This window comes from Paramisgurnus dabryanus, chromosome 12, assembly GCF_030506205.2.
Source record: "Paramisgurnus dabryanus chromosome 12, PD_genome_1.1, whole genome shotgun sequence".
NCBI classification, from domain to species: Eukaryota; Metazoa; Chordata; class Actinopteri; order Cypriniformes; family Cobitidae; genus Paramisgurnus; species Paramisgurnus dabryanus.
This window is the reverse complement of record NC_133348.1, coordinates 14,625,992-14,645,892: the sequence shown is the minus strand read 5'-3', so window position 1 is coordinate 14,645,892 and position 19,901 is coordinate 14,625,992. Positions and strand designations below refer to the sequence as shown.

At 36.8% G+C, this 19,901-nt stretch overlaps 3 protein-coding genes across 3 annotated transcripts; 2 read left to right on the top strand and 1 right to left on the bottom strand.

The window, feature by feature from the left end:
• Nucleotides 1–3,763: 3,763 nt before the first annotated feature.
• Nucleotides 3,764–7,436, top strand: ostm1 (osteoclastogenesis associated transmembrane protein 1). Its single transcript, XM_065256764.1, has 6 exons — nucleotides 3,764–4,210; nucleotides 4,717–4,831; nucleotides 4,962–5,056; nucleotides 5,171–5,281; nucleotides 5,578–5,743; nucleotides 5,945–7,436. The coding sequence occupies exons 1-6, from the start codon at nucleotides 3,833–3,835 to the stop codon at nucleotides 5,998–6,000; spliced, it is 921 nt and encodes a 306-aa protein (XP_065112836.1). The 5' UTR covers nucleotides 3,764–3,832; the 3' UTR covers nucleotides 6,001–7,436.
• A 4,390-nt stretch (nucleotides 7,437–11,826) lies between these two features.
• Nucleotides 11,827–14,004, top strand: LOC135738088 (uncharacterized). The gene is made up of 4 exons (XM_065255980.2): nucleotides 11,827–11,981; nucleotides 12,166–12,204; nucleotides 12,277–12,373; nucleotides 12,893–14,004. Exons 1-4 carry the CDS (start codon nucleotides 11,872–11,874, stop codon nucleotides 13,823–13,825), a joined length of 1,179 nt encoding a protein of 392 aa, XP_065112052.2. The 5' UTR covers nucleotides 11,827–11,871; the 3' UTR covers nucleotides 13,826–14,004.
• A 1,962-nt stretch (nucleotides 14,005–15,966) lies between these two features.
• srp68 (signal recognition particle 68) lies at nucleotides 15,967–18,943 on the bottom strand. The gene has a single exon (XM_065255982.2). It carries the CDS (start codon nucleotides 18,813–18,815, stop codon nucleotides 17,034–17,036), a length of 1,782 nt encoding a protein of 593 aa, XP_065112054.1. The 5' UTR covers nucleotides 18,816–18,943; the 3' UTR covers nucleotides 15,967–17,033.
• Between the last annotated feature and the right edge of the window lie 958 nt (nucleotides 18,944–19,901).

The following is a 19,901-nucleotide window of genomic DNA, read 5'->3' as shown; positions in this document are numbered from 1 at the left end:
GCTAAAAACAACGTTTTTATTTTGTAAATTTTGTGAAATACAACATGTGCGCGTGGTTTATGGTTAAAAAAACACATTATTTTCCAAAAAACGTACATTATTGTTGCTCCTCTATGCCCTGCCTCCCTGAAACTCGTTGATTTTGTACAAAGCTCATTGTTCCTCCGATTGGCCAGCAAACAAAAAGGTTCTGATTGGCCTGAATACCTCTGACAGAGAAAGTTATTTTAAAAAGTTGACTTAATCAACTTTTTCAACACAGCTACCAGATCCGTGTACTGATTATATTAGTGCAACCGTAAACGCAACAACCCAGACATTTTAATGCTGGGAAACCGTTTTGATAAACTTTCTGAGTTGCACGTTAGAACCACTGGGGAACAACACCACGTCCGTTGCCAAAATGCACGCGGAGGCGTTTTAACCACGTGTATGGGATAATATGAAAATATGTTTGTTTGAGCCCGAGAAAAGAGACTTAAGTTGGAAACCATAACTCCAACTGGGATTTGTACCTTTTGCGTAATGGTAACATCTAATACACACTTTCACACCAAAGTAAATGTAAAATTGTGAATCGGATAATTGTTGCTCTTTAAGATTAAATACACAACCTGATTAAATATTTTAATATAGATCTATTTAATATACAGTTAGTAAATTTTGGTAGCCTATATGATTACTTATACAGTTTGTTAGTTAATACTATAATATTCTGTAATAATGGATATACTGTAATAAATACTATAATTATGTGGTATGGTTCCAAAACACTTCAGGGACTTTATATATAAATAGACTACTAAAGTATACTACAGTATAGCCTATTTATTACATGGGAATTCCCAATAAATCCACAAAAGACAAAAAAATAAGATAAACCACTTATGTTGTCTTTATCAGAGTGGCTTAAATGGACAAGTTAATGAAAATATCTGTCCAAGACTAATTTGGGGGGGGGGTAGTCATCTCCACAAAGTATGGTAGCCTAAGCAAACTAGTGAGGTGCTGGTATTTAAATTTTAACGAGAAAGTTAGGAGTAATTAATTAGGCAGCACGGCTTTATTTAAGGGCATCAGTTCATTGAACATTGAGAGCGCGTTTCTCCTGTCCAAGGGCTTTTCTCCCGTCCAGCTCTTCTCACTTCACATTGGCTCTCAGAGGGCAGAATAGCCCAAGCCTTGATCCACGTCAGTTGTCATCCCCAGTTCGGGGCACTTTGGCCGCTGCTAGTGGGGAAGTCAGGCTTAATCCCTGGAAGAAATCAGGGCAAAAGAAAAGCAACAATAACCAAGTCAACCGTAAAAAATGAAAGCGAAATCTCTATTATCAGCCTCAACATTTCCCAGCGATGCAGTGAAATCAGGCTGGTTTGTCATTCGAGTCAGACACCGGGGGGAGAATCTAGGGGTCGCTTTGGGTTGGTAGACTCACACGACGTTTAGAGAGCAATATTTCGGCGAAAGGGGGCCTCGCATTTGCAAAATCCCCCTCACATCCCGCCATAAGCATTAAATGCAGTCTGACTTTATGTTGTATAGGCAGCGCAAAACAAGAAAAGAGGCACAGTTCTCGCATAAAAGAACGCGGTTTTTGAGGATTAGGGACGGCCCAAAGGATGGAGAATAACTTCTGCATAACTTTACAGATCTTCTCTCTCCTGTTTCAAGGGGAAAGCAAGGTTTAGTCTATGAAAGGGTAAAAAGCTCAGTGTCTAGTTAACCCTTAACTCGTCCCTTATAGGTTTCATAAATGTAAAAGTTATTGAAAGTTGGCTAACTGCACTCTTAAAAATAAAGGTGCTGAAATCAATTTTTGGTTCTCAAAAAAAAAAGGCAAAAATCTCAAGAAACATTTCTTTCCGGCCTTTTTATAGTCTGGTTCTAGCCCTACAAAAATAAGAAAACTCATAGAAACAGACCAAAACCTGTTTTAGGCTCCTCTTTAAGTTTAATAAAACACTTTGCGTTGGGGATACTTTTATTTATATTATCATAGATTTTGTATTCTGATTTTTAAGAGGTTTATAAAACTAAAAACGCATCATGAAATGTTATGCTTTATTTTAAATGTCTGAAATAGATTAACAAAATGAATCATATGGCTGTTCCTGACACCAGTGATATAGAAATGATTTTGAGTGTTATTTATCTTTAAAATCAATACCTCTTGTAATTTCTTCAAACCCTGCTTTTTGTTTTAAAATTTAAATAGGATAATCTTTAGCGACACATATTTTTAATGCTCAAAATTTAAGCAAAGTTACTCCAGACTCATCCCATTGCTCAAGAGCTCTCCAGTCGATGAAGATACTTCACGTGCGCAGACTAATTAGTGATTTTTGTCCTCGCTCAATTGCCTGTCTCCGTTGTGCATTCAAATGAACTCCTTAATGCATTTGGTAATTGTAGGTCTACCTGTATAAAAAACACCATGAAACCATATTAGTTTCACACTAATCAATATGATCTGATTTTTTTGCTTTGCACTGGTATCAAAGATGATAACCTGTGATTTGTAAAACATTCATAAGCTCTCTGCTTGGAAACCTGCTCTAAAAAATCAGCTGCTGGGAAAGGGTGGGGGGAGATATGACTTGGATCATCCAATTTAAAGCTAACACAATAACACTGTAGTCGTGGAGAGCTAATGCCACAATCCACGACATAAAACCTGTGAATTTACCCTCAGACATCAGCTCACGCAACAGAATAGCCCTTAATGTGAGGCATTCTCAGTCGCCCATTTCCATCAGGCTCTCATGACTGCAGAATTGCCGCGGACTGCAAGTTATCAAGAGGCACTAATTTCACATTAAAGACCATTGACTGCAATGGCTTGATTCGAGGGTTTGCGACAATTAACACAATCAGAATCGGAGCCCAGATCGTTTACCTTGACTCCGTCATTATTTTTTGGCCGCGCGCTAACGCACTCGAAAATTGCAAGTAATGTCAAAAACCGAGGAGAGAGAGAGAGAGAGAAAGAAAGATAGAGATTTCAAGTCACTTTCTCCATACCACCAAAACACACAGAAACACGGAGAATAAAATGTAAAACAAATGATTATAATAGAGAAAATATTAAACGGTTTATTCTCATGAGATACATTAGTAACTTTTCCCCCACATAAAATAGGCAACTGTATATACAGGAGGCTATTTACTGTAGTAAAGTGTATAAGCACTGTATATTATAGTTAATTATGTGTACTATTATTCTTTAGTAGCATATTAACCTGTAGGCTAACATATTTACTGCGGTTTAAAAACATTATAGTCTATATACTATCACAGTATGCTGTAAGCCAATGCAGTATTTTGGTGGGATGTAAGAAATATGGAAATATGTAGGAAATATGGGCTGCAATAATTTTGTCAAAACTGGCAAAAGCAGATAGATTAATTAGTATAAGCAGAACGTAGCCTATTAGTACTACATCCTTAAGATATTTATACGCATACTAGTCTTTGTATGGGTTTTGAGAGAATACGCTTTGGTTCTTTTCCAAATATTTTTATTAGGAATTGTTTAAATTAAATTACTGTCATATTCAAATAAAAAGAGAATGTTATGCGTAGCCTACAGATTAAAATACTGCCCATTGTGTTTAAACAGTTTATTGATTCAAAATACTGCACAAAGGCTGGCTGAAATGCGTGAAAATAAGGTAAATGTTCATTCAAACTGGACACTCCAGGTGCGCCTGAAGTCCCGTCCATCGCGAGATTACTCACGTGTCACGTGACCGAGACGTAGGAAAGGAACGAAAACAGGAAGCTGTGCGTATTCCTGAGACGCAGCGGCGAGTTACATTTGGAGTAAAGCGACATGGGCTATTCGCTGAAATGTGGGTTTTTAATATCATGTCTATTTGCAGGGTGGGCAGTTACACCAATTAATGTTGCTGAATGCTCGGTTTATCCACTGGAGGTGAATGGCGATGGTTCACAAAATCTTTCGTTGTCAATGGACTCTGTGTCACCTAGTTTTCAGAAGAGTTTGGGATTCTTCTACTCTCTCAGTCTTTCATCCATCTTTCCAGATGAGGTTAACGAGTATTGCACTGAACTGCTTCACGTTTTCGGTCAACGCTATGATGCTTTTGCGAACTGTTTGGTGTCTTACGCACGACCTGTCAAAATCTGTCAAAACTGTTATCCAGCGTTCAACAGTCTGGGGGAAATATATACAAATATATCTGAAGACGTAAGTGTTAAATGCAGTTGTTTCTGGATAAATGTTCGTTTGAATGTTCGTTTAACATAATTTCCACCCGCTCGATCACATGGACATCTGTCTCGTGATTATGTGTGGTCAGTAGATGTGTTGGACTTTGTGCTGCGCAGACTGTTGGCATATGAAATCAAAGTACCGCGAGAGCGATTCAAAAGCTGTGTTTTAAAAACGGTCTCGCGGTACTGTGATGTCGTAAGCTGAGGGGTCTTGCGCAGCACTGAATTATGTTAGGCAAAAGAGACTTTGAAATATTGGTCTTTAAAAACTTACGGATGCTTTTAAAGATACCAAGTGTTATTTCAGTTTAATACAACTTAAGAAAGCTACCACTACATATTGTGTATTTTTTTAACAATTTAGCAGTTTAGCTCCGTCCGTCCGTCTGTCTGTCTGTCTGTGAATATGTCAGTCATGGATTGCAATTGTGTAAGTTAATACTAAATGAACTTGTATGTAATTATGTGTTGTTCCCATAGCTGGGCCCTGGAAATGTCAGTTGCCATGACAGCCTGATGCGTTCTGATAGACTGATGCTACTCTTTACTCTCTTCAGCAAATTCGATGAGATCTGGACAATAGCAGGATGCAGGCGTAAGTAAAGTGACACAGCCTTAAACATTGTAGAATCAATTAAAACTGTATTAGATTGTATGACTAAGAAGTGTCCTTTCTATTGAAATGAATGATTTTGAGAATTCTTTTTATATTTTGTGCTCATTAGAATGTCTCGCTGAAAAGCAACAGTCTTTGTCCAACGACACTCTTTTCTTCATGGGCACTCTGAATCTGTCACTTTCGTGCTTTGAGAAGTATCAGGTAAGATCAAGTGGCTCATATAAATACAAGGAAATATTTAATTTAATTGAAATTATTGACAGTTAAGTATGATGCTATCGAATAATCAAATTCATATTCAATGTTTTTAAACAGGGGAATCACTCTTTACTGTGTAAAGTCTGCAAAGCCACATACAAAAGGTTGAATGAGCTGTATGGTAGAATGGAGAAGAACCATACACTTTGCATTGATATAGAAGATGCAGTAAGTCTTTTATGCACAAATATATTACTCATACACAATCATTTTGTTCATCTTGCACATGACATGTCTGCTTTGCCATGTTTGACGTTATATTTGCCAGATAATAAATCAGCTGAAATGCTTACCATACTAAATGCTGTCTACTAATGAGAAGTTCATCACGAATTTTGATTTTGAGGTTTGGGCAAACTGTAAACAGCATCCTCTATAGCCCTATACCTGATGCAATTACAAAAAAAATAAAAAAACCAGCATAAATATCAGAACTGTCCGACTACCTTGCCTTTATTTTTTAGATGAACATGACACGACGTTTGTGGAGTACAAACTTTGGTTGCTCATTCCCTCGCGAGGAGACTGTGCCAGTCATTGCAGTATCCAGCTTCATGCTCTTCCTGCCGATCATCTTCTACCTAAGCAGCTTTCTGCATTCAGAACAAAAGAAACGCAAGCTCATACACCGTAAGTAACTCGCTGTTCAGTTTGTCTGTACAGGAAGATAAACGAAAAGGCGAATGTTTGTCCATTGTTTTTTTTTCTGCATCTTTAAAGAGTGTAGTACACAAAATGTGTCCTTTTCCCAAAGTTTTTAACTTTAAGTGAAAATTCTGTCACATCTCCTGCCGGTCTGGTTTAATCTACTTCTGTTATATCGATCCACAGCCAAGAGAGCCAAGTCCAGCAGCAATCTAATAAATATCATGGACAAATTCAATTGAGTGAAAAGAGGTGAGCGGGGAATCACTCACCTCTTAAAATCACCTAAAATTGACTGGCAGTATCTGAACGGATGGGTGGGATTCACTGCTTCCCCTGGACTCCTGGTTTAATGACATTATGGTGATGTCAAGCTGCTGTCATTACGTTCTGTTGTTTTACTTAAGCAGAATTATTTACTGTAAGATTTGCACTATTAATCTATTACAATAGGTCTTGTTGTATTTGAACTAAAAAGAGATAATTCTACCATTTGTCAATGAGGCTTTACAATCATTTCAATATTATGAGGAAAGTTAGTAGTATTATTTTATGTACAGCATGAAAAAGAGAGACTTTTATGTGAGAATTTTTTTACTGGACAAAGAAACCACGTTACATATTTATTTTGTCTATTTTGCCATGTAATACTGATTTCTAAACAATTTATGTAAACAAGAAATACGAAAATATAATTAAAAATGTTTAAAGCTTCCTGAGAGTATTATATAAAATGTAAATCTAATAACATTTTTCATAGGATCTATTTAATTAACAATGCCTTTTTTGTTGACTTATATATTTGCAAGATTTGTCCTATCCCATAGCTTCCGTATACCTTGCTATTAAAATGTTAATTTAATTTAACTCCATAAGCCTTTTCCGTGGTGCGATTTTTAAGCTCATTGTTTTCAGGGTTACGTGGACTTTCCTTCGGATTGCAAAGTACTCATTTCCCCCTTTATTAGCAGCTAATCTAAATGTAGGATAAATTTGCTTGGCTGAATAATCGACACCTTCATTTAAGCTGCATTGGCTTTTTGGTCTTAGGGAGCTGAGCCGTTGCCCATCACGTTGGTTGTTAAGCGCATTTTGCTTGATTTGTTGAATCATATGATTGTACAGGAATATGTGGGGAAAAATAGGCTTCTCATAGCCGGCTCATGAGCGCAGTATTACGGCTTTCACCAATGCAATCTGTTAAGCGCTGGCGAAAGTCATTACTCCTGACCTGACTGGCAAATGTTTTACAGCCACGTGTTGAGGGAACTGAAGCAAAACCTAAAATACCTTTTGAGGCACATGACCCAAGTCTTTTTTTTACCTGACAGGAACCATAGAGAGAATGAGCTCAAAACTGGATGGGGATATATGAGACTAACCCTCTTTATGTTTGCCCCTGCAAGAATCAGAGCAGTAACTTTGGACAAAGGCTTTAGAAATCCACCAAACCAATGTCTTGAAAAGAAAGATTGTCAATCTGTTTAAATGGCAATCTGTTTAAATATTGCCATTAGGATTTTGGATAACCTGTTAGAAATCATTGTGTTTGTGTTGATGATTGCTGTCTGTGCTATATCAGAGAAACTTGTATACTAACCAAAACTGTGATTGTATTTTGAAACTTTTGGAATGATGTGATTTTATAACAAATAATAAAATGACATCTAATTCTAGAGCTAATCAGTGTTTTATTATATTGTTTTTATTAAGAATAACAATATGAATTGACATGATGCAAATCCCATACATGCTTTTTTTCATAAAACTCATCTGGCTTAGCTTTATGTTGCATAATAAGAAGCTTTAAAAAGGAATTAACTGTAAACGTAAGTCTTAGTTGGCAATTTGTCCTCCACACTGAAAAAAATGATTCATTGAATTTAATCAATTTTTTTTAAGGTAAGTGGTTGCAATCAATTTATTTAAGCTACATTTAAACAAAAGTTTTATATTTTATTTTACTTTACTAATATTTTTTGTTTAAATGTAGCTTAAATAAATTGATTGCAACCACTTAAATTAAAATGTTTTATTAAATTCAATGAATCTTTTTGTTTACATTTTCTTTACCAGTTCTATGTAGGGTAATAGGTTTTGAATGAATGAAATTAAGGATAATAGTTAGCCATAATTTGTTACAAATTGGTTCAAATGCTGTGTTTTTACAGCATGTTTAATACGTTTTATTGTGAACAGGTGTTATTTTTTACATTTATTTGAAATATATACACTGAAAAAAATGAATCACTGAATTTAATAATTTTTTTTAAGGTAAGTGGTTGCAATCAATTTATTTAAGCTACATTTAAACAAAAATTATTAGTAACGTAAAATAAAATATAAAACTGTTGTTTAAATGTAGCTTAAATAAATTGATTGCAACCGCGTACCTTAAAAAATTGATTAAATTCAATGAATAATTTTTTTCAGTGTAAGAAATCATTTAAAAAGCACCAATAAATGCAGGTTTTATTCTTTATTAATCACTGTGGGCTTACCATTTATCAAAATATCTTCTTTTGTGTTTAACAGAATAAGATAATTTATACAGGTTAACAACAACATGAAGGTGAGTTAATAATGACAGAATTTTTATTATTGGGTGAACTATCCCTTAAAACTCTTATAAATAAAGGTACTGCACGATGCCATTTTTTTTAAAACTATAAATACATAAGAAAGAAACGTAAATGAACAGATTTGTGGAATCCAAAAATAATTTTTTCATGCCATCGCTGTTAAAAATGCTTTGTAGCACTTTTATTTGTATATAAATAAGCATTGTATTTTATCATATATGTTTGACTTTGGTAGTTGCAAATCCTTTAAAACTGACAATTACTTCATTATCTAAAGCCAGCTAAAGTGTTTGCAAATAAATATGTTGCTTTGTTAAAGACATATAACACAGGAGCTATTATTAGAGAACTCTGTACCAACATGTGTTACTGAATGAAGGGGAGCATTATGATCTTATGAGGGTCGAAGTCTGAAGATCATGGGATTATGGTATTATGATACAGGGAACTACACTAACCTTTTCCACTGGTGGCACTTGCGCTACCAACTTTTTCAGTTACTGGCGCAAAATATGATTTGGTCGCACATATTTTTTTCAAGTTAAATTAAGGCGCTCTGGATAATAATGAACAATAATGAAACTGTATTGCATACAGATATGCTTTTTATTTTACTTGCCATCTTTTAAACCACATGCCGCCTTGTTTTCTTAAACGTTGCAGTGTTTCCCACAGATCTGAAATTTACTTGTGGTGGTAGCCGGTGAAAAGGGCAATTATTACCCACTGACAAATAATGGTCTACTATACATGTGATGTAGAACTAATAATGTGTGACACAACACAATACTTTGATTCATTGAAAATTAATATTAATTTCACATTATATTTCATTAATCTAACCACCCCAAACTTTCTTTGCCATTAACAAAGCTGACACTGTTTGTCAAAGCACCACGAAAACACTTACTGTTTTTGCACTGATATATGAAGCAATTAGACCCCTTTTATCAAACTCAATATAATACAATACTATGTATAGTATATTAATAGACAGTGCAGGTCTATAGATTATAAATGTGACTGATGTTATAATGGTTATAATTTCTATTAGAAAGGCACTTTTACTGCTTCTGCTCTATCTTTCTATTTCTCTCTTGCCGATTTAAAAAGCTTAATCCACTCATTATTTCAGATTTAAAAGTCTACTTGCTGTCCCGGTGACAGACTACATTGCTTTGCTCGTTCAGTGCAATTGGCTTGACATTAGCATTGCTTTTTGCTACAATCTCTGTCCAAACTTAATATGGATATGGTTTTAGAAAATATATGGTTAATTAATAATAAGATTATTAAAAAAAATGTGAGAAAGAAAAAGCAGCGCGTGGTCGTAACAAGAACCATCGCCATAGAAACCGGAGGCACGCTGAAACTGCACTCCAGCTTTAGCGCGGTAGCGCTCATGGCCGTTTTCCGATCGACTCGGGTTATAAACACAACATTAATCAGACTTGGGACCCAAAGTAATTAAACTAGGACCTAACCGGACCCGACAGACCATTTAAAATATAAACCCGGAACCATACGAGTCCCGCGTCCTCAGTGAAGAAAGACCTCTGCTCAAGTTCAGAAACAAGGAAGACACTGCGCTTGCGTCGCGTCGCACCTAATTCATTGAGAAACAGCTGAGCACGCAAACGCACACTGATAGGGAGAGACACGACGTGCTTTCACGCAAAATGAAGCCAACGTGTTGATGGCTCAGAGCACGTTATAAAACGTATTCTTAAGATCCACATTTCTGTTTTAATAAATGCTCATAGTAAATCATAGCATATTGTCTAAAACATTAGGTAGCACATTTGCGACCCATTAAAAATTAGGGTTGCAACGGCAGTTCAAAAGGTCGCATATGCGACCATTTTGGTCGCAGTGTAGCTCCCTGTGATATATTACAGAATCACTTCTTTGGCAGTCACTTAGCATTGTTGATGGTTGCAAAGCTTTCGATGGCAGTCTCCACTTGCTGCTGATCATTCTTAAATGCATCATCCCCTTAAAAAGGTCGTATGAGAGGTCAGCTGGAGGAGACATCAGAGATGCTGATTAGTGTGTCAGAAACCTAAGGTGGATGACTTGTGTACCCTGTGGCCTCTTTTGATTAAACAATAAAATCACAGCCAGCAAACCTTACACAGACCCAGGAGGGCTGGCAGATTGAGTGTATTTTATAAAGGGACCATGGCATAAGGGCAGAAACATCTGACCCTGTTGGGCATCCCTGCCCACTTATCTCTAGGTGCGGTTCATGGCCCATCAGCTGGAAAAGACGGCAATAAAGCCTCTTGAGAAGAAGAATAATGGAATTTTAGGGATGCAATAGGTGGCCACTGTGGTGTATCAGAGATGCAATTATCATCTAAGGATGTAGATGTTTTAGAAGTATTTGAAGTGTTGGACATCTACACAGGCCAATAAAACATTTGGATACATTAGAGAAACCATATGGTAAAATAAAACCTTTGCATTACTAATTATTCTTTGCATATATGAATATTACTAAATGAATTGGAATTACAGACAAAGAACTGTATGAATTGTTACTTTCCATTGATAAGAACCTAATTGTGAATTTTAATATAAATGGGCACAGCACTAACTGTAAAACAGAGCATTAAAACCCAATGTCACATTCTTAATTTCCCTGAAAGGTGCTGTAGTTGATTTTTAAACAGATTTATGGCCTTGTAAGGCAATAACCTCTTTGAAATCATATAATAATGTGTAAATTAAGATGAAGGGTTGTGACCTATACAATTACTTCCTGCATATTTAGCTCTGTCTGATTAAAGCACTGTGGTAAGAGGATCTCTCAAGTTTAAAGTAAGCAGTCTCATCACCGTAGCTCTTATTTGTTATTTCGCACTCCCATCATCATTCAGGTCAATGGGATTTAAGAGGAAATGGCAAAGGTTATTGAGGAGGGTTTTTTCAAGCATCAGGCTTGATAATTTTTTACTCTCTCTCTCTCTTTCATGTCAACATACAGACTTTTTTAATAGTTTTAATGGTGTGGAATTGATAATTGCTTTGGACTGGGCTGTTCTGACAGCAATATTGACTACAACCATGCAGAAAATGCATTTTAACGCATTCATAATATTACTCTGGTGCCATCTATTGATGAAATGCGAGATTCAACAATTTGTTGAGGTCGACTATAAATAGACTGGGACAAAAGGGATTTTTTATGTTTTTGAGCAAATTCAAAAATAAATTTGTTGTGGACTATTCCTAAGAGCAGCAAGTATTACTTTTAATATGTTACGCTCATTCACCTAAAAACTATAAAAAAAAATGTCGTGCATGCGTGTTATAAATATTAGCACTGCGAAATGCGAATATTAAATTATCATACTGCCTAATTTGACTGACAACCCGGTTCAACGAGAACGTCAAAGTACCGCGAGAGCAAACTGCTCGCGTGATTTCGAACTGCTCTCGCGGTACTTTGATGTCATAGCTCAGCGTTGAGTAATACACCGTCATTCATCCATTTGCGGCCACAAGAGGGAGACGTTAACAACGAAAATGGCGGACAATATGGCGCTGGAAACATGTCTAGCTTTTTTATTAGCCGATTGTTACGATGATGAAGATATCTTCAATGTAAACGTGCCTACCAAACGACGTAAAACCAGGTAAGAAAAACCGAATCTGTGTAGCCAGTGTTTATATATTTAGTAAACAGACCGCATCGTTTGCGTCGTGCAACGCGCGCCTTTTGTGCTCCGTTTACAAGTTACTTCAATGCAGACTTCAAAGTTTGATATATCCACGGTGGTATAACTTATTATTTTGATATGCATTTGTTTTCCAATACAGTGTCAATCAAGAAACCGAACGACCTGCCACATCGCAAAGGTAAGGTGATTTACATGGCACGTATGGTGTTTATAAATAAACGCAGTCTTAACAACGTTGTCCGTTTCACAGAGCCCAGGGCCCAAGAACCAGTTCCAATACCGTTCTGGAAATCGTGACCATCGGCGACTTTAAAAGTCACTTCCGGCTGACACCAACTCAAACAGAGGTACTTGGATGATGTTTATTCCTTGCTGCAAGAAAACATTGTGAATTCTAATGATTTTTATTACAAATACCATTTGTGTGTTTGGGCCTTATTCCAGTAAGATTGAATGGTGTTTAGTTGGTTCCCATCCACCAAATTATAACATCACACCAATAGAACCCAACACATTACAAGTAGAGACCCATACTAATAATTTTCATTAAAACAAATACTATTTCTATTATAAGTTTGTTATATTTCTGTGGTTTGGTTCTGTGAACTTGTAATTTAATGTGTCATTAATAGATCAAATGAAATGATGTATTTGAAGAGTTTGGTTCCAAAACAAGATAACTCTGTATTTTTGTTATGAAGGCTTAAATCAAAACACACCAACTGCAGTTTGATTGATGTTATTTTAAAAAGCAATAAACAAGATCTTTGAAAAATGTAAAAACGTGAGCTGTCTTGTTTTGGAACCAAACTTTTAATTTATAAACAAATTGTTAATTTTTTTGTTTGTGCGTGTAACATTTGTAGGAGTTGGTACGAGTGTTGAAACCCTGTAAATGGACCGCAATCAATCAGGAGGGATGGACAGTGTGCCATGCAGTTCTTGCAAGTCTGTGGACTTTGTCTACCCAGGAGTCTTTTCAGGGTGTAGCAAGTCGCTTCCATACCACCGAGACAATTATTTGTGAACAGCTGTATGAATTTTGCTCTCTGGTTACCAGCACATTGGCAAACAAGATCCACTGGCCCGAGGGTAAAGAAGCAGAAATGTCTGTGAAGGGGTTCTATTCCACTGTGGGCATACCGGGCACCCTCTGTGTAGTAGGAACCAGTTACATTAATATCGACAAACCTACTGATGTCCCAGACCCAGAGGTATATAAAACAGGGCAGTCCTACTCGGTAAAACTCGTGGCTTTTTGCAACTACAGGGGTCGTTTTACCTATGTGACTGCAGAACACCCTAGAAGCTGGCTTAACTCGAGGGCTTTGTCAGCAACAGAGGTTGGCAAGCTAATGCAGGACGACCCAGTGGTTTTGCTGCAAGGCAAACACATCATAGGTGATTGCACATACCCGCTTTCAGAGCACCTTCTTACCCCATTTCCTGATTATTCAACACTGGGACAGAAAAGGGAATGTTACAACCGAAGAGTGCAATCAGCACTTAAAGTGGTCCAGGACTCTATCTATACTTTGAAGTTTAGCTTTCAGAGGCTTAGATATCTGCAGAAGCATGACATTTACCAAACTAACATAGCTTTGGAGGCCTGCTGTATTCTATATAACATGTTTATTGAAACATGTAACATGCCAGCACACTGGGTAGAGGAAAAAACTCCACAAAAACCTTTCCATGAACTACCCTATGGGCATTCTGGAAGTCTTGGTGGAATAACTAAGAGACAGGACATTGCAACTACACTTAGACGAATTAATAAAAAAAAGAAAAATGTGTAGAAGTTGATATTCATACTCGTCTTTGGTTTGACAACACACAATGTTGTAAAAGAAAATCAAAGTTTCAGTTTACAGTATGTTTCAGTTTTTTTACAGTGATGACTAGGATTGAGTATACTGCAGTAAAATGTTTTTAATAACAAAAAATAAAAAAGGTCTGTATAACCTCTGTAAATATCCAAGAAATTGTTATCTGCAGATCATTTAGTGTTAGGGGGCTTGTAAATGACAAAAATTTTGTTTTTCTATTATGGAAACTCCTTTATGCTGATGTACAATTGGTTTTGTGTGGTTTGACTGTTTCTAATAAAAAACAATACAACGCAAAGAAAAGTATCATTTTTTCATCGTAAAAGTGTTGACTTCAAAGTAAGGTATATTTTACATTTCACATTTCATGTGGAAAACTTTATTCACCAATATATAGATACAGTTGTGTTCCAAAGTAGCAGTGTACTAATAAAAGTGATAACGTGCAAAAATTTTATACAAGGAGTTTATTTCCTTATTTCAAATGTATTGAAAATATTACATATTAAATTCTAAATCAAAGCATTATCAAGTCTGTATTGTTATTTTAAAAGAAGGCAAAGAAAACGAATATTGAGCTGTTAAAAAAATAGCAGTGCCAACATTTTTCTCTGTAGACTATCTGAAGAAGTTTCTTAAAATTTAAAATATTTAATTACTAATATTTAGTTGCATAACCATTGTTGTTGGTAACTGCTGCACATAGGTCTCAAATCGAGCCAACCAACTTCTACCAACCACAGTTCCTGTCAATTTTTAGGTTTTGCATCCGAAACTGCATTTTTAATGTCACCCCACAAGTTTTCAATGGGGCAGAGTTCAGGGGATTGAGCTGGCCACTCCATAACTTCAATCCTTTTTGTCTGGAACCAAGATTTTGCTCGCTTGCTTGTTTGTTTGGGGTTGTTGTTTTGTTGAAACACCCATTTTAGGGGCATTTTCTCTTATGCCAACGGCAAAATAATCTCTTCAAGTATTCTGATTTATTCAAACTGATCCATGTTCCCTTGTATGCAATAAATAGACCCAAAATGGTAGTATAAAAAACATCCCAATAGTTTCAATATATCTAGCTTATTAGTTAGTCTTATTCTATTCTACATTACTTTATATGATTGTTTAAATCTAATGCTGGCACTGTTTTGTTTTACAAGTAAATATCTAATGGTCTCCATCTCAAGGTTTTTAACAACATCACAGAAATGTGTGAACAGTATACTCTAAAAACAAACAGTGCTATATAGCACCAAAAGTGGTTCTTTGCTCGTAATCATAGAAGAACCATTTTTAGTGCCATATAGCACCGGTGAAGCACCTGTGTAGAACCATAAAGGGGCCATATAGCACCACATAGGGTTCTACATACCACTATATGGTTCTACACGGGTGCTATATGGCACTAAAAATGGTTCTTCTATGATTACGAGCAAAGAACCACTTTTGGTGCTATATAGCACTGTTTGTTTTTAGAGTGGTCTGTGTTTGGTATAATACCACCTGCTAAATCTGCTTCTGGTCAGATGAAGTAAGTCTGTCCGTCCATCCATCGACAAAGTTAAATAGAGCACTGAAAGCAACTAAGATTATTCAATAAACCATCTTTATTATTATTATTATTACATCTCTTTGTCTCCTGCCTGCTGGTTTGTCATTCATCTCTGTATCTGCATTGTGGCTTAACTCAGAGTTAACATTTTATGTAATGTACGAAGTCATTTTCCCTGATATGAGAGATCTCTAGTTAAGATCCATCATTGGAGTTAGATGTATCATTTTGGGGTTGAAACGAAACAACAAAAATCTAAATTATTAAAATTTAAATAAGCATTAATATAGTTATAATTAATTTTATAAATGAATTTATAATGAATAAACAGTTAATCAATTAATAGGGATGCACATATTAAACTTTTTTTGTGTTTGTTTTAATTAGTACTTTTTTATATTTACTGATAAATTGTAATTGTTTAAATGTATGTTCATTTTATTTAACAAATATCAGTTTTAACAGTGTCATCAATGCTGTTATTTGTGTTTGGTGAAGGTAAAACAAGAATTTAAAAATGAAAGAAAAAGACTCAAAAGGAAAAAAATACAAAAAGCATTTGCTATAGGTGGGATAAAAATGTAAGTTTTTAATTAGTTTTGTGAAATTACACATTTTCAGTTCGTTTACATACCCCTTACAGATTCTTTGAGTTCATTTTCAAAGCAACATTAGACACTAAAATGTTTTCCACAAAGCATTTAATATTTTAATATTGTGTGCTGCCTAAAAGTGTAGTGATGTGCACAGGGTCCATGCAAGATGACAAAAAAACATTCTAGATGTAGATATCAGAATTCAAGGTAGGAAATATTGAATACATTTCTTAATCTACACATTAGACAACACACAGATGACAAAGGCTGATTATTTTCTGACAATTCAAATAACATTATCTTCATCTTATGGCAGTTTGGTTTCATACCAATTAATGAAAATTAATCGTACAGAATCAAGTTTCTGACAGCAACTGACCACTTAAGGACAAAAGTTAAAATCTTTATTGAAAAAAAAATCTGATGTAGGAACTACTAGATGCTATCCAGTGTCAATTTTACACCATCTCAATTTGATAATAAACCCACTTTAATATAGTTTGGTTATATAATCTAGGCAAAATACATTTATTTTGGGATCAATAGCTTGGAGATTAAATAATTTATGTTTCCACTGCGGTAAAGGCTGTATTGACTGTTGTGCAGCTTGAACAATGACACTTAGCAGGATGTATGTAAAACTTCTTGTAGAAATAAAATCTTAAATAAACTTGTATATAACTTATAATTGTGACCTCCAAACTACCAATTTGAAATTTTGAAGATTGCTTTTATTCCCATCAAATCTAAAACAAAAAGGTTCTGGGAAATGGTATAGGTCTGAATAAAGATCCATAAACCAGAATCAAAAAATGTTTTAACCCAAAATCAAAACTTTAATTACTCAACCACTCTGAATAATAAAAAAAAAAAACATTTTGGGTTTGTCCTTTTCTAAAGCTTCAAAAGAAAACATAAAATAACTCAACTCAGTGGGAGATGACACAAGGAGGAGTAAGTAATGACAGAATTAGTAACAAAGTAAACAGAACTAACTAAAATGTACTGTGACGCTGCCAATCAGGCTCATCTAGCATTAGTTTCCAAAGCCAAAAAAGCCCTTAAAGTAGCCTGTGATTCCACCTTTGCCCTTCTGCTCAACCTTGTCATCAAGAGGTGGAAAAGCAACATGGTTGAGTGCCAGGTCAAAAAAGAGAGGCTTGCATGGGATTGGCTGGAATTCTGGAGGGAACTGCACCAGATTGGGCTGCTTGCTCAGGAGAATGGGGTCATGTCGGAAAGTATCCAAATGCTGAGACAGAGGCGTAGTGTCTTTAAACGGCTGTTGCGCAGGTACCTCAGCAACATCCTCCGAGTCTAAGATGGCTGCGGCCTGAAGGGAGTACTTTTCAGTATTGACCTCAGTAATCAGCTCCTGGACATCTGGAAGATCCTTGATGCTGTTTTTGAGGCTCTTGGCTTTTACCTGCACCTCTTTGGCATATTTCAAAACCCTTTCATATAGAACAAGAGCTTCACTCCATTTCTTCACTAGAACATACGACTGCGCTATATAGAAACACCGGTAAGCCTTGTGCACCAGAGTCTTGAACGCCACCTCTTTCTGAAAGATCTGATCCTCCTCTAGACCCTGCAGAGTTGCCAGCTCAGCTAGACTCTGTAAGATGATATCATAGAGTCGTATGAGGTCTTGCGGTCGCGGTCCTCTCTTGTTCTCATCAGTCTGGGGTTCCTTCAGTTTAGCCTGCAGTACATGAGCCATGCTCTCATTTCTTTTCACTACGGTCCACAGTTTGATATATGTCAGATAGCTATGCAGGTATTGAAGATTGGACACCTTGCCACTTTCAGCATTGTCTGCGGCCCTCTGCTTCACATCAGTCCGGAGCTCCTCTCGGACAGCCTGGATGGTTTCTCTGCACTCTGCCAGCAGACTCTCATACAGATGCTCTTTTGTCTCCTCATTTTCTGCCTTTGCAATAGCAGCTTCATTGTCTGCCAAACCCAAAAGGAAGATCCTGGCTTTGTCAATTTTAACAGGAACCGTACGACCCCTCCATTCAACCTCACTCATCATAGCTGCCTGCTTCGCTCTTGTCTGGGTGATCAGCACCTCCAATTTTTCAGCCATCATGCCGCCACCTCCTCCTGCACTCAGTCTCATCTGCATGAGGTCATTTATAGCATTTTGATCACCAATGTTATATGCACAGTATCGGATGTTTGGTGAGATCTCCTCCACTCTTTGATGATAAAGCACTGCTTGTTCCTCCGTAAAGGCACTTGCCAGTTTCTCATATATTGTCTTGCACTTATTCAAGGCTTCCATGGCAGATTTCCATTCTTGAAGTTCAAACTGGACCATTCCGGTCAGATATGCAATGTATGCCTGAGCCTCCAGTTTGGTCCTGGCGTCTACCCGAGGGCTTTCACACAGCTTTGCCAGCTGCTCTCCATGTTTAGCAGCCTTTCGCAGACGAGCCATAAGGTGGAAACGCTTCCGGGGCTCCGTGTTGGCTTCCTGTTTTAGCTGCATAGCATAACTCCATGCTCTTTCTGCTTCCATTAATACTAACAACAGATGTCTGCTGTCCGAAAGCATCTCCACTGTCACCTTCTTCCCAGTATACTTGTGCCTGTTGCCCATTTTGAAGCCCAAAGTCTTCCTCAGTCGACGCAGCCGTCTTGAGCAGTATCCCCTGTAGCGCTGGTAATCTCCATGCCGGAGTCCATGCTGTAGCTGGGAATCCTTAATGATCTGCAGGATCTCCAAGCCCAGACTCCCGTCGATATTGTTCTCTTTATTTTCGTCCATCGTCTGTAGTTTCACCTGATTCGTCTGCTGTTCTGTGGCCATTATTCAAGAAGAACACGTCGTCGTCTACTCAAACTGTATGTTCGTTGTTCCAGAGATCGGAAAAAAGAACGTACTCTTGTAAAGCGCGTGCGTAGGACACGTACACCACTCCCCAGGAAGGGCGCACGATTTTTGCGTGTTTCATAAATGTAATACGTCAAACAGCGAGCGCTGAGTCGGCATAAACACGCCAAAATAAAAGTCTTGCCAATTTTGCAGAACTTAGAAATGTAATTCAAGCCCCGCTTCCCACCTGGTGACCATATGGAGAGAAAAACTTAAAAAACAGTTCTGAGTGCGTTAAAATATATAACGAAAATATACAAATTTAATTTATTAATGATTCCAAGCTGTTGCAATCGAATCTGAGTAAAATACGACAAGCCAGCCGACTTTTATTTTGAAAGCAATCGCGATCCATGGCAGAAACACGAGGCTGAATCCAGCTCCCGATTCGCCAGCTCCTTATTCGCCTAACTATCCGTTCCACCTTAAAAAATATCAGAGCGCTTCAAGCTCCTCCCTTGCAATGTCATTGGCTGTGTATTTAAAGGAACAGTTACCACAAAAATTTGAGACTTGTCAGCCTTCGGTTTGAACAGAAAATAGTCAGAAACCTGTAAAATATTTATTACTTTTAATTGTACATGTTTATTTCAAATGAAATGTGTGTCTACAGCATATTGACTTTAATCACTTTAAATGTAAACTGCACATAACCGACGAGATCAACTTCCACTTTAGCCAGTCTACCGTTTCATATCATTTTCATGTAATTTATATTCAATATCATCTGCAGAAAACCACCCGCTATATTAACCATGTAGTGCACATATACAGGGACGTATTATGACTTTGATGGAGAGAGAGAGCGACGTGTGTTCGATAGAAACCGAGTTAGGTTTCCACCGCACATGATGCTGCACTCATATGGTGTAAATAATTTTGATGACTTACAGAATTCACGTGAATGTGAAACTCGGAAAGCTTTGATAATACATAGGATTCAAGTTTAATTTCTTCGCTTAACCTAGGGATGTTTGTCCATGTTTAATATCGTTGTGGTTTAATATTGATAAAAACCCG